General features: G+C 33.3%; 2 protein-coding genes and 1 non-coding gene across 5 annotated transcripts; 2 read left to right on the top strand and 1 right to left on the bottom strand.

The window, feature by feature from the left end:
* The first annotated feature begins 3,876 nt into the window (after positions 1–3,876).
* Positions 3,877–5,377, top strand: LOC104699702 (glucan endo-1,3-beta-glucosidase 12-like). Of its 3 annotated transcripts, none has more exons than XM_010415041.3 (2): positions 3,877–4,081; positions 4,263–5,377. In XM_010415041.3, exons 1-2 carry the CDS (start codon positions 3,979–3,981, stop codon positions 5,234–5,236), a joined length of 1,077 nt encoding a protein of 358 aa, XP_010413343.2. In that variant the 5' UTR covers positions 3,877–3,978; the 3' UTR covers positions 5,237–5,377. The 3 variants fall into 3 exon arrangements, with proteins under 3 accessions (XP_010413343.2, XP_087313142.1, XP_087313141.1); XM_087457016.1 differs by having other exon boundaries at positions 3,877–4,162; positions 4,236–5,368; XM_087457015.1 differs by having other exon boundaries at positions 3,921–4,105; positions 4,263–5,368.
* A 1,352-nt stretch (positions 5,378–6,729) lies between these two features.
* LOC104699700 (aspartyl protease family protein 2) lies at positions 6,730–8,754 on the bottom strand. The gene has a single exon (XM_010415040.3). The coding sequence runs from the start codon at positions 8,513–8,515 to the stop codon at positions 7,049–7,051; it is 1,467 nt and encodes a 488-aa protein (XP_010413342.1). The 5' UTR covers positions 8,516–8,754; the 3' UTR covers positions 6,730–7,048.
* Positions 8,755–8,846: 92 nt separating this feature from the next.
* On the top strand, positions 8,847–8,918 carry TRNAQ-CUG (transfer RNA glutamine (anticodon CUG)). The gene has a single exon. It is a non-coding gene; the product is annotated as a tRNA-Gln (tRNA).
* The last annotated feature ends 4,880 nt before the right edge of the window (positions 8,919–13,798 follow it).

Raw genomic sequence — 13,798 nt, 5'->3', positions numbered from 1 at the left:
ATTAAAACATTTAATACAAAAAGATTAAAAAATAAATAAATTAGGAGAATCTAGTATGGAAATATATATTTTCCTAAATATCTGAACAACATCAATTTCTATTTTCCTTTTTAATTACAAGTTTTAAAATATTTTAATGAAAAAAGAAACTATAGTATTTTACCTTATTCAATTTCGATTTTCCATAATTGGTTTGGCATTATACATGTTTTCCATTATACATGTTTTCTATTATACATAAATTGTATAATGTTTTCTATGTTAAAATGGATAGAGCAATTGATGTCAAAATAGGTAGAAAAAAATATAAAAATAAACTAATAATGTATGATTTTATTATACTATATATATATATATATTGTTTTAACCTCCACAAAATGATATATGTTTTTTGACTAAAAAACATGTGTCATTTATAGAGTTATGATGTCAAATACAACTATATATATATATCCTATTGCACAATTGAAATAGTGAATACATCAAATTTAGTCATATGAGTAATATCAATAATATTATCTGTGTAAATATCAATAACAATACTAAAAAAACAACAATAATATATGAAAAATTTTATTTATCCACGAGTCTAAACCTAAACTAAAAATAATCATAAGAATGTGATGGGAATTAGGTTAATATTAGTACACTTATATATTTTTGCGGGTTGGTTTACAAACACAAACAAAAAATTTTAAAACTTAATTTTATATGAAAGGAGTTAAAAACCAACACTAACCCGCTCCATCATACTCAGATACAAAACTAACTATTTTTTTTAATAACTATTTTTTTTATCCACGGGTCCAAACCTAGACTAAAAATAATCATAAGTATGTGATGGGAATTAGATTAATATTAGTACACTTATATATTTTTGCGGGTTGGTCTAAAAACACAAACAAAATATTTAAAACTTCATTTTATATGAAAGAAGTTAAAAACCAACACTAACCCGCTCCATCATACTCATAGATAAAACTAAATAATTTCAAATTGGTGAATAAAATTTAAATAATTTTATACTAACTACAAAGTATTATACATATTAACAGATGTTTACTTTCACAACAACTAATTTTGATTGATTACATTCCAAAATAAAAGAATTTTGATTAATTAAATTTCAAAGGAAAATAATAGAGTTTGTGAAAAGAAGTTTATAAGTTTATCTATAGAATAATACAACCACCGAACGATCCATTGAAGTTTATACTATGAAATGCGATTGAAAACAGAATAAGGATATGTATAAATTGTAGCCAAACAGATATCAATTAATAAAGAACTCTAAAGCCAAACATATATTATGTGTCATAACTAAAAAATCGGAACCAAACAAATATTAATTGATTCTTAACACATAAAAATCGAAACCAAACAAGTATGGTTAAAAGATATTTTTAGTGTGGATGCCATTAAATACAAACAAATTTACCCACATAAATGGAAATAAACCTGTATCTAAATATTAAGTTTCCTAATAATGCAGCATATAATAATCTTAGCAGTTTGAATAATTAAGGTAATCGATATTTTAATCACACAATATTTTAGGAAGTTGTTTAAATTTGCTTACATAATAATCAAAAATTAAATTCGAAATTATATATACTTAAACTTATTTGATTTGGTTTTAGATAATTACGGAAACAACAAATCAATTTAATAAAATTAAATAAAAACAAAATAATTAATATGAAAAGTACAAATATTATAAATAACTAAAATGAATTTCAAATTCAGATCACGTATACTAAACAACTAGATTAGTACAAAATATAAAATCAAAACAGTCAACAATATGTTATTTATACCAACAAATAAATTGTTTCATAAAATATCTACCAAGTATAACAAACATTTTTAATTTATCGATAAAAGAATTAGCTATCTTTTATAGTAAGATAATAGAGTTTGTGGAAAGAAGTTTATAAGTTTTCCACTACTAATAATTTTATATTCTTGTGTTAGTGATGGGAAAGAAAGACACAGCTGGCAAACATTGCATCGCACTGATGACAACATGAGCTCAGAAACAACTGAGAGATGGAAAGAAGTCTGGCCTTATCGTCCCCCTAATAGGGAACATTGACTTTCTCGATATTTTTCAGAAATTGGCATGCTTGGATTTCAAGGTAATCCTTGGCTACGGGGACAAGGACAAGACATCCTTTGCACTCAAGCGTCAGACGTTCAAGACTATGCCATGGAGGAAGCTTTGTACTGGACAGCTCAAAGCATAAAACTTCATCTCAAATCAATGCATGGACGTAATTATCAGTTATCTGGTTTCTATTGGATCTTATTGCATTAAATAATGTTGAAATGTATTAAAAATTCCGAGATTTTTGCTTCCTTTTCACCCTCTGCTGTCTCAAAACATGAATATTGATTTTGCCGTTTTCACTCATTTGCTAAAACTTAGCGGAAGGCCGGATTATAAAAATGTGTTCCGTTTTCATTTTGCACTTGTGTCTGTCATAAAGTCTTACGTTTGTGTGCGCACATATATGGAAAAAGAATATGTGGTTGTTTTCATCTATTTATCTATATTATTTAATAAGAATTTTTGTTCAAAATATGTTTGTAAATGTGACTCCTTCGAGTTTCCCATATCCAAGTCCCCTCCAACAAATTAATTAAACCTATTCATTTTTGTTTTGTAGTATCTGATTTCAAAGGGTAAAAGTGTAAACTTTACTCATTAATTAAATATAATATGAGAATGTTAGAATAATAGAAAGAAAAAAAAATCAATGCTAGATTACAAAACTATAAAAAATTTAGTCTTTTGGTTAGTAAGTTTTAATATCACCAAGCTGAATATCACTAATTTAATATTTTTGTAAACTTTTAACCATTATTGCAAAGTATACTCACTAATTAAATATAATTGTCTTGATAATATATCCATTTCATTGTCTTTAAATAATAATTAATAAATGTCTTGTGCTGAGTAACGCTGACTCAATTACAGTAAAACCTCTATAAATTAATAATGTTGGGACTAAGACATTTTATTAATTTATAGTGATATTAATTTATTTATAAATTAATAATTATTATTTTATAGTGTAAATTAATAATTATTAATTTATAGATATATTTTTAATTGTTTATTTTTTAAAAATTATGAATTGGAACAACTATAGCAAAATAAGATTAAACTTTCGGATGTTATAAATTTTATGGTTTAGGAATTGAACTTGTAATATTTAGAAAGCACTATTTACAATAAATTACAAATATTATAGACAAATTGACTTATACACATGAGACACATAAATTCAAATCTATGAATAATAATATCAATTCTCCTATTTTAATAATCTGTCAAATTATCAAATTGTAAATGATGCATATCTAAAAATTAAACTTTAAATTTAATTATTTGTATGACATGTTATAAAATATTTTAGAGATATCATTATAGGTTGAAAATACAACATTACAATTGTTCTATAGAATTGAGCTTTAGGAGAAACATATACTATTATATCAGTATATATATATATATATAAATTTACATAATTATTAATTTATGATATTATTGGGACCATATTTTATAAGGAGATTTTGAAAAAAATATTATCTTATTATCTTATCGAATATTGTTAATTTTTACACTGGCCCAACTTGGGACCAGCAAAATTTATTAATTTATAATATTTATTAATTTATAGAGTATTAATTTATAGAGGTTTTACTGTATCATAAACCGGTACGGTTATATATGCGAACCGTTCCCCGATTCCACTGTCGGTTAACTTGGTTCCCCGATTCCACTGTCGGTTAACTTGGTTATATTTGCCCTTCTTTCTCTAACCTCCGTACAACGGATTCAATGGGTGTTTATGTAATTACGTTAAAGAAGATCTCGTTTATATAGTTATGAGTTAGTTACAAAGATACAGTAGTTCCCACCAAAATCACTCAACCCAAATCGAGTAAGAAAAAGAAAAAGGAAGAGAGAAGATGATCATGAAGACGACGACGATGCAAATGCAATACGCTTTCTGGATTCTCTTGATCTTTTCCATCTCAATCGCTTCTTCCTCCACGGTTCCATCTCTTCAAGGTATAACTAATCAAACACGATTCTGTTTCCCGAGAAAGTTGAATCAAACAATGCTCCTCAATTCATTGCGTTTCTCGTTACGCCTCTATTGAATCTTTCTTTGATTCTCGTTCCGCCTCTATCAAAAAATTGAATCTTTCTCACACTCATGGAGTTTTCTTGTTCGTTTTTTTTGCTGCAGGTCCAGTGATCGGGATCAACTACGGTCGTTACGGCTCAAATCTTCCTCCACCAGAAGCCTTACCATCACTTGTCAACTCACTCTCAATCAAACACGTCAAAACCTTTGACTTAGATCCAAGAATCACCAAATCTTTCGCCAACACTGGGATCACTCTCTCCCTCTGCATCCCCAACGACAAGATCCCATCTCTATCCACCAATCTCTCCGAAGCCGAATCAATCATCAGAAACTTCATCTTGCCTTACCACAAGAACACAATCATCACATCAATCTCCGTCGGTAACGAAGTCTCTTTACTCCCGCAGTTCTCAACCAACCTTGTCTCAGCTATGGTCAACGTTCACAGATCACTCAAGAGATACAGATTACACAAGAAGATCAAAGTCTCCACAACACATTCCCTCGCGATTCTATCCAGAAGATTCCCTCCTTCGACCGCTAAGTTCCACAAATCGATCTCTGATTCGGTTGTGAAACCGCTCATAAGGTTTCTACAACGAACAGAGTCACCTCTCATGGTGAATGTGTACCCTTACCTAGCTTACAAGCAATCGTTCCGTTCGATTCCCCTCGACTTCGCTTTGTTTCAGCCGATGAACAGTCCCAAGCGACGGAGATACGTCGATCCGTACAGTGGAGTCGCATACACCAATCTGTTCGACATAATGTTGGATTCTGTTGACTCCGCCGTGAAATCCTTGGGATTAGCTAAAATTCCGGTGGTCGTATCGGAGATCGGGTGGCCGAAGAGTGGAGAACCGGGAGAAACAGCTGCGAGTTTGGAGAACGCTAGGGTTTTTAACCAGCGGCTGATTGAGCATCTGAGAAGGAGATGGAATAAGGTCCCTGTGTATATCTTTGCTCTGTTCGATGAAGATCAGAAAACTGGAGCCGCCGTGGAGAAACACTGGGGTTTGCTTTACGGCAACGGATCGAGGAAGTACGATGTGAAAATCTCGCCGCCGATTTGAAGTTTTGAACGGCGTTAGGAAGAAAACGAGATGATGGGCAAATTGGTCATTTTCGTGTATAGGCTTTTTGATTTTGTAATGGGCCTACGGCCTTATTGATCCACCGATTTTTTTCCGTAAATAAAAAATAATTGAAGATAATTGAGTCATGTTTTAATCTTACTTTGTCTGGATATGTCACATGCACTATGATAGATTCGTGGACTTTCGAGTCAGATCTCTTATATCTAAGAAACAAAGACATTTGTCTCGGAATAAATCGGTAATGCAAAAATTGTCATCATGTTCCGGAAAGTTGTCGTACATTTTAAAATTGGGCAGTGACGTTAGAAAGGTCAGGAAGTGACGCAGTACGTGTTGTTAAAAAACCCAATAACGCTGTGATTCTTTTTTGATGGCTATTTATCTCTTAGACCAATATGTTAAAGTCACATAATTTCCTGAGAAAGTATATTATATTATCTAACTAATGGTATATAAATTTTCTAGAAGGCAGGCTGCATTTTTTTGGATAAGCGGAGCATAAAATTGACTCATCAGTCATCACATATCTCCCACCAAAGACGCAAGTGACTGAGTGATCGGAGATATTTGCGGAGGAAAGAGCGGTAAAGGGAGTGGGTATAAAAACCGGTGGATCGTTCGGTGGTTGCATTATTCTGACCATGTGGGCCAACGTGCCGCACTTTGTCTCTGTATCGTCATTGAGGATGTTTCTCACTTCTCTCAATCACTTATGATTACTATATTTATTGATTTGTTACTTACTGATGAAATTATTTTGCTTTTGACTTGTTACAATTGAGACTGCTTGCTTCTTATATATATAACGCATAAAGCCAAGAACTGCCGTCCGATATGGCGATATCCACACTCTCTCACTCACATGGAGAGCCAAACACCAAGAACGTACCTCCACCTTACATTAACGATACCATGTGTCGTTTACGATATACACATTATACATAATGTATGTTTATATCAAAAAAATCAAAATATCGTGATGCACTGAACCGTTGGTATTTATGTCCATCACATGAGCACAAAAATTGATAAATTTGACAAAAATAAAGTAACAAAATTAAGTAGCTAGTTCTGTAAAGTGAGTGGTCAAGCAGAACGAGAAGAATGAAGTTTCATCTTACAACTAATCGATGGGTACTAAACATTAGATCCATATAAAGTAGGTGAGCTAGATCGATCATTACCTTTATATATCATCATCATTGATGTATATATATTAATTGTGAACAAGTTATATATAGGTAGTTATATCAATTCCGGTGAGTTAGTCTAGTGACATAATTGAGGTAAACATGTAACTCGTAGTCCTCATTACCTTTGTAAGCATGTATTTTGGAATTTGTTGTTTAATGCCTCAATCTAATAAGTACTATACAGTTGGAGGATTGCAAATTGTTTTCTTTGGTATAAAGATTCATTAGTGAAATGAACACTTTTATGTTATAAAACAAAATTAAAAAACTAGACTGTTAACAAAATTTCACTTTTGCTTTATGAAATTTCCAAAAGGAAAACAATAGTACAAATTACTTCTCTTTGACTTGAGTGTATGTAAACAAAACAACTAAACAAGTACAATTTTTAAAACGAATCTACTACAACCACTCGAGAGGAAAATATATCAATCTCGGGATCATCATTAATAAAATGACTAAATGGGTAGTTTGATATGAATCGATGATTGATGGATGGATAACAATGTTTTTTGCTTTTTGTTTATTTTGTTTTTGCTCCCATAGAGACTTTTTGGGAAGTCATAAATCATCGGTCAACTCAAACTCAAATTATCTAACACGCGCGAGACAAAAACCCGATACGTGACCCGACCAAGTCATAAGCGACCCGGAAACCCTGTTGCTGTATGTTTCCAATGATCGACAAACTCCCCATTGTTCCGGCGAACGCAAAACAGAACCGTCCTTGAGTGTTCACCGGGATCAGATAATTACTCGCCGGAAGCGAAACCTCTCCGCCTCCGAAATGAAACACAACCGTAGGAACCTTCACCGTCTTCATCCCCGAGAGATCGAAACACGTGTCGAACAGAGAATACGGCGGAGCACGTTTCAAACTCGTAGCTCCGAGACGAAACGCGTCTCTAAGCGCCACGTAAGCAGGTTGCGTCAGCCGAGTAACCGAGGTACCTGAATCGATGATGACTCCGCCACTTCCGGTGGCGTCGAGCTTGAACTGCGACTCCGAAACGCCACGAACGCGCGAACCGCCAACGCTGATTCCAAGAAGCTGCAAGTAGTAAAACGTGTCGAGTTTCGGGTTCGTCAGCAACGGCGTGAAAACGGAGGTTTTCGGAACGGCGTCGTCTCCGAAGACGATGGTTGACGGTGGTTTAGAAGAAGAACCGGAACTCGTCCGGTCAACCAAACAGTACGAGAATTTCCCGTTATAACGGCTTTTCGTCTGCGACGGAAACGATAACCCACCACGGCCCAAGCCCAACAGCCCAGCCGCACCAACGAACAAGCCTTCGTTATCGTGACCGCATCCTAGAGGAACGTGATCAACACGCGCTCCGTGAAACGCCAGCGTTTCGGTTGCGAAGTCTCCTTCTGTGAATGATCCGTCACCGTAGGATACTTGGTAGAGACAAGTCTTGCTTCGACGTGTGACACATTCAGACGAGTCGTCTAGTCTCCGGCAGAGGCGAGATCCACATGGGACGGTTGCGTACGTTTTGGATCTCTTCGGGTCAAAGATCGGGTCGGACTGGTTGTAACAAGCTTTGCAAGGAGAGCATTGGAGCCAAACGACGTCGCTCCCTGTGTCGAGCACCATGTAAACGTTAGTCGCCGGAGTTCCAACGCCTAACCGCATAAAATACTCTCCGCTTCCTTGCGAGAGACCGGAGATAACTGCGCCGCTAAATCCACCGGCGGAGCGTGGAGTTCTTCTCGTGGCATTACGTCCGGTTGATACGGCGGCGAGGCTGGATATGGATTCGACGCGGAGAGAGTCTCGTTGGAGACGGAGGTTGAAAAGATCCGTCGGAGACGCGTCGGAGAAGGAAAAGAGAGCATCGACGTGCGATAAATGGACAGAGAGAGAAGAAGTAGTGGACTCGGGTTGGGATTCACCGGCTAAGGATTCGGAGTCGGGCCATGAGAGGGTTGCAGCGGATGGGAGAGTGTTGACGACGAGAGTTTGGTAGTGGGAGGAGGAGGAGGAGGAAGAAGCAGAGCTGGTGGTGAAGAAGAAGAGAACGGAGAAGATGAGGGTATTTAGGACTTTTCGCTCCATCGGGAAAATGAAAAATGAGGATTTTAACTCTATAGTATAGTGTCACATGGATCTTCTTATATAGACTCTATACTCCAAAGTAGTAGTAGTACTGTGTATTATTATTATGAAGGCCAAATGAAGCTCGTGTGTGAAAGCACTTAGATTAACTTTTAGTTATGGCCTGACTTTGTTTTCGTTTTATCTTTATGTTTTTTCCTTTTTCTTTCCCGAGTAAAATCATCAGTATCAAATTATTGACTTTATTCCACATTTCCCTACTAACGAAGTAATAACGAAATCCGTTTAATTTTCGTTATTTCAAAGTGTTTTGTGCGAAAACGTGCAAAATGGTTCCATGGTCTAGTGGTCAGGACATTGGACTCTGAATCCAGTAACCCGAGTTCAAGTCTCGGTGGAACCTTATTTCTGTTGTTTCTAATTTTCCATTTTACACTTTTTATTATTATTGTTGAGAAGTTAGCCCAATGGTGTTTTAGGAATATAATGGCCTAAAAGGCCCAACCACAAAAGTCTAAAAGGGCCTCATTTGAGTAGTGCCAATAAGAATTTGATAACAATGCGAGCTCCTTGACATCTTCCCTTGTTGTGGCCCATGTCTTGTAAATATGGACTACCGGAAAACAGTTCGATAATTTTAGTTTAGTTAGAACTTAGGAGATTGATTATGTGGGAAGAATACATAAAAACTATGAAGATCAAATTACCGGATTTGTATATCTTGAAGGAGTATTTTATAAAAGAGTTAACCACACACACATTAAGTTTACTTTTCTTTTTTTTGCCTAAATGTAGCATCAAACATTAACAAAAGTCTTCACAAAAATTGAGGGAAGCGCCATTATTCCAATTGTAAAAACCAATTGTGGTATTTTAGTCACATTTCTTCAATTTTAAAAGTCAGTTCGAAAATTTTTAAAATTTATTTCCTCAACGACCTAATAGAATAACTACGAAGCTTGAAACCGTGTTGTAGGAGAAGTAGGTGGCTCGCATGCTCAATAATTGAAAATAATTTTTGGCCAGGACTTTGATATTAAAACTCTTCAGAAATGATAAAGTGAGGAGGACATGAGATAGTATATAGTTAATGAACAAATGAGAATGGGAGCATGAATGAACACCTATCTACTAATCTAGTCTAGTTTATAATTTAATTCATTCATTACACCTAAATTAAATTGACTCCATTTCTCATTGTCATCTCTCAGTATTCAGTAATTTCGGTTCCTCGGAAGTCCATATATAGCCTAGAAACTCTCTCCTCCTCACTCGGTCCCTACCCTCTTTCAATAATTTTCATTCTTTAAGCTCATTGAGATATTCTAAATTTACATTTTCTAGTTAATATATGTTGGAATATGTTCTAGTTCGACATTTATTGTTAAGAGTGTTACTTGCTCAAGTGTTAATTTTCAGCAGTACCATTTAAAAAAAAAATAAAAAATAATCTAAACGTCTGAGTAAGGAGGACTTATTATCGAGAACCAGAAGGTTAATGCAGGGACAAATAATGGGGGAGGAAGAGAAATTGAGGCCCATCTTCGCAGTCTGATCAAGAAGAAGATCATGTGATATACTGTATCTATCTTTATGGTCCCCTCTTCTCTTATATGATTATTATTCACCTTTTTCACATCAATCTAAAACTGAATTTATTATATCACTCACTCACTCACTCACGGATTCATCCAAAGCCACACATAAATTTTACAGCGTTATAATTAATTTCAGAATCAAAGATATACATATATATGTTCATGTTTTTGTCTTTTGGCTGTTCTTTACTTTTCATTTATAATGATAAGTTGATAACATCAAATCCATTTGTCGAAATTGTGATGTAACTTTTACATTTGATTAGCCGAATAAGAAAATGAGAACAATAGATATATATATTGGGGAATCCTTTGAGTCATATATACCCCAACTACTTTAAGCCTATTTAATAAAAGAGAACAATAATGGATGAAAACACAAAATCTCACCTAAGTTAGTCCTATATTGGTCAGAGGAACAATGTTTTGGATTTTATAACTACGGGATTTGAATGGGGTGCCATGCAGAATATGTATTAATGTTTTACAATGTTCCGCGAAATTTATACAACTAAGAAAATCACAAATTGTCTCCATATATGTTATAAGAAAAAAAATATATGTTTTTATAAAGAGAAAATTAAAAACTATGGAGTTTTTTTTATTATTTTATTATTTTAGAAAAAGAGATTAAATAAGAAAACATGGGTAAATGGATTTCAAAAAGATTCTCACCCAGATGGGAGCTTGACCTAACGGTTTAAGTGGGAGTGAAGTAGGTCGAAAGCGACCCTTTGAGAGTGTACGGACGATTTTATTTTAATTCCCAAACTACCCCTTTAATAATAATAATAATTGACAAATCTGCGTGACTCCACTTCAGGTTTGGGAGAAAGTAGCCAAAGAGAGTGCGAATGATATGATTACTACACCATTTGATTTCTCTCTTCTTCTTTTTTCTTCTTCTATTATGTGTGTAATGCTGCTAACTCCCACTTTTTCATATTTGGAAAGTTTGTATTTTTCAATTTTTATATCCCTTTGGCCTTCGGTGATCAAAAACACAAAACCTTGTTTTAATCTTTTTTTTTTTTGCGTATTACATGTACAATATCAGATATGAGAGCCAGTCGAACATAAAACAACATTGATATTAGTATCATCATTAGATCTTGGACCAATAGATAATAACGTATGAAATTCTACAAAACCTATGTCCTTAACATTATGGATGTAATTTCAATGAGTTTATATTTGACCAACTTCTAACTGGGTGAACTAACCGTATCTAAATATATATTCGAAGTTACAATACCATTGTATACGTACCTTCCTAATCCTAGTTAGAAAAGTAATGATCATAAGTTCCAAATACATTGTAATCATACGGAGTAAAAGAAAGACATAAAAAAACAAAAAAAAAACGTTATCATTTAGTCCAACTAACAACACTAAATATATATATTGTTAAGTATATATATACGCACATGTGTTTACAATTATGTAAATAAGTCACACTCACACAACATATATAAAAACTAAAATCTGAATAGTGAAACACCGATATCATTAATACAAAGCACTAAATTATGAGTAATTGTTTTTGTTTATACGAAAAAACAGATTATTATGAAACCATCTTTAACAGTTGATAATATACGCTCTTTTTTTCCATGTAATGTTTTCAATATTTCATCAAAAAAAAGAAATTATTTCCAAGTTACGTATGGTAACAAGGAAGAATCTGATTTCTTACCCTAATCGAATCAACGGACCCGATGCATACGCATCAAGAGCTTTTAATTTGTAGATTAACATTATTGACGACAGAGATAATTAATCATACTTAAATTAATTAGAATTACTTATATCATTAGCGAACTTAGAGTTTTAAGACACTACCAGCTTACCCTTTAGAGGAGGGAAGAGTCGTTTCTATGATTTTAGCACAGCTTAAAATTTAAGTTTTTTTAAAAGAACTCAGTCTTCTTCGATCGAAATAATAGTACTCCACAGAGATACTTGAAAACCATCATATTAATAAATATATAATACAACATGATTACATGAGTGCGGAATAATAATCTATGTTTTTACATTTGTTTATTGTCTAACAAGACCTATGCTACAAATTATTAATACAGTCACCCCTAAAATGCTCTTGTTTATATTAGGAGGCTCCACCCAAAAGCAAAAGAAAGAAATATACATAAATAAGTTTCTGTATATATTTAAACTCTACAAATCTCTGATATTACCCTATTTTTATACTCGCAATAACAATAATGGAAGACAGGGAAGATATATGGTGTACGGTCAAATAGTGAATTTGTACAGAATAATTTTTAAAATAAGTATAGCTTGTAGAAAGTTAAATTATCGCAAGGCTGAAGATATATACGCGTTGGAATCAAATCTTTAATTATTTCTTGACTGGGTTGTCATCTTGAGCCAGCCAGTGATTTAGTTCTCAAATCAAGAACAATAACATTATAAGATAGGACCACATTGTGATATAGAATTATAATCTTATAGAAAGATAGAACCATGAATATGATGGTATTTTTCTACAGCTTTTCGTTCTCTTTTTTACGATATATATAACCAAAGAGTACCGTTGATTAGTCAATACGTGCAAATATAAAATTTACGAATATTCCTTTATTCTAGTTTAATGACGTGGCGACTATGACTAAACAGGTGATTAACTATATTATCAAATATATATCAATGGAATATAACAGTGATTAAGAAGAATAAACAAACAATTTAAAAAGATTTCATGTAATGGATTCCACTACACCACTAATCAAGTATTTTAAACAAGAAAATAATAAACAAATGTATAGTTATTTATTCTAATCCATGGGTTGATATTCACTTTGAATGATATGATGTTCGGATGTTCCTAATCCTATTTATTTAATTTTGTTCTTTGAACCTTTTTGTGTTTAAATACTTCCAACTTGAGAGAATATCCGTAAGCAGCTAATTAATAAATTAGTCACTGACTTAGAAAAGATATACAAATTTTTCACCCAAAAACAAAAAAAAATTGACGATAAAATTTGGCATGAAAATCCATGCATGGTCAGGATAAGAATCTTTGTGAAAATTATTTGATTCCGTTAAAAATCTTCTTATTATGGTAATCTCATCCTCTTCTTGCCTTTTCTAGAAATTATGTTTCTACTCTTTAATTATTTGGTGATGAAATTCGATTCTTATTTCAAATCTCTCCTCTCTGCTTTGCAAAGGATTTGTCCGTACAGTCGTTTTGCACTGTTTAAGAAAAGTTATTTAGAAAGATAGAATTGAATCAATTGATAATTACTTTACCCTCCTCAAGATTCAATGGTTTATGTTAAAACTAGTTTAAGAGAAGTGAGACTGATACGAATCCGATTTGTAACGCGTTCACATATTTTTAATCAACGATGCGTAATAATATATTGTAATAGCTAGTGTTTCGTGATGCAAAAATACACTAGTATTTCGCGATGCCTTGTGTTATTTTATTTAGCTAGAGAAACTCTACACTATAATTTTGAGTGGTATGACATATATATATATACAAGAACAATGTAAATTATGCATAAATCAGAAACTCAATAATACTTTTGTGATTCTTTTAGCGTCTGTAAATGAAGAAAAATGGGTAGGACAAGTCAGCATTAGACACGTGTCATTCATGAATACGACATAACAGCGGGGCAATTTCTCTAACTCTGACGTGTCCGTATGT

Source organism: Camelina sativa, chromosome 7 (genome assembly GCF_030686135.1).
Source record: "Camelina sativa cultivar CO46 ecotype springtype chromosome 7, ASM3068613v1".
NCBI lineage: Eukaryota > Viridiplantae > Streptophyta > Magnoliopsida > Brassicales > Brassicaceae > Camelina > Camelina sativa.
Note: the sequence above shows the minus strand (reverse complement) of the source record. Positions and strands in the feature narration are given on the sequence as shown.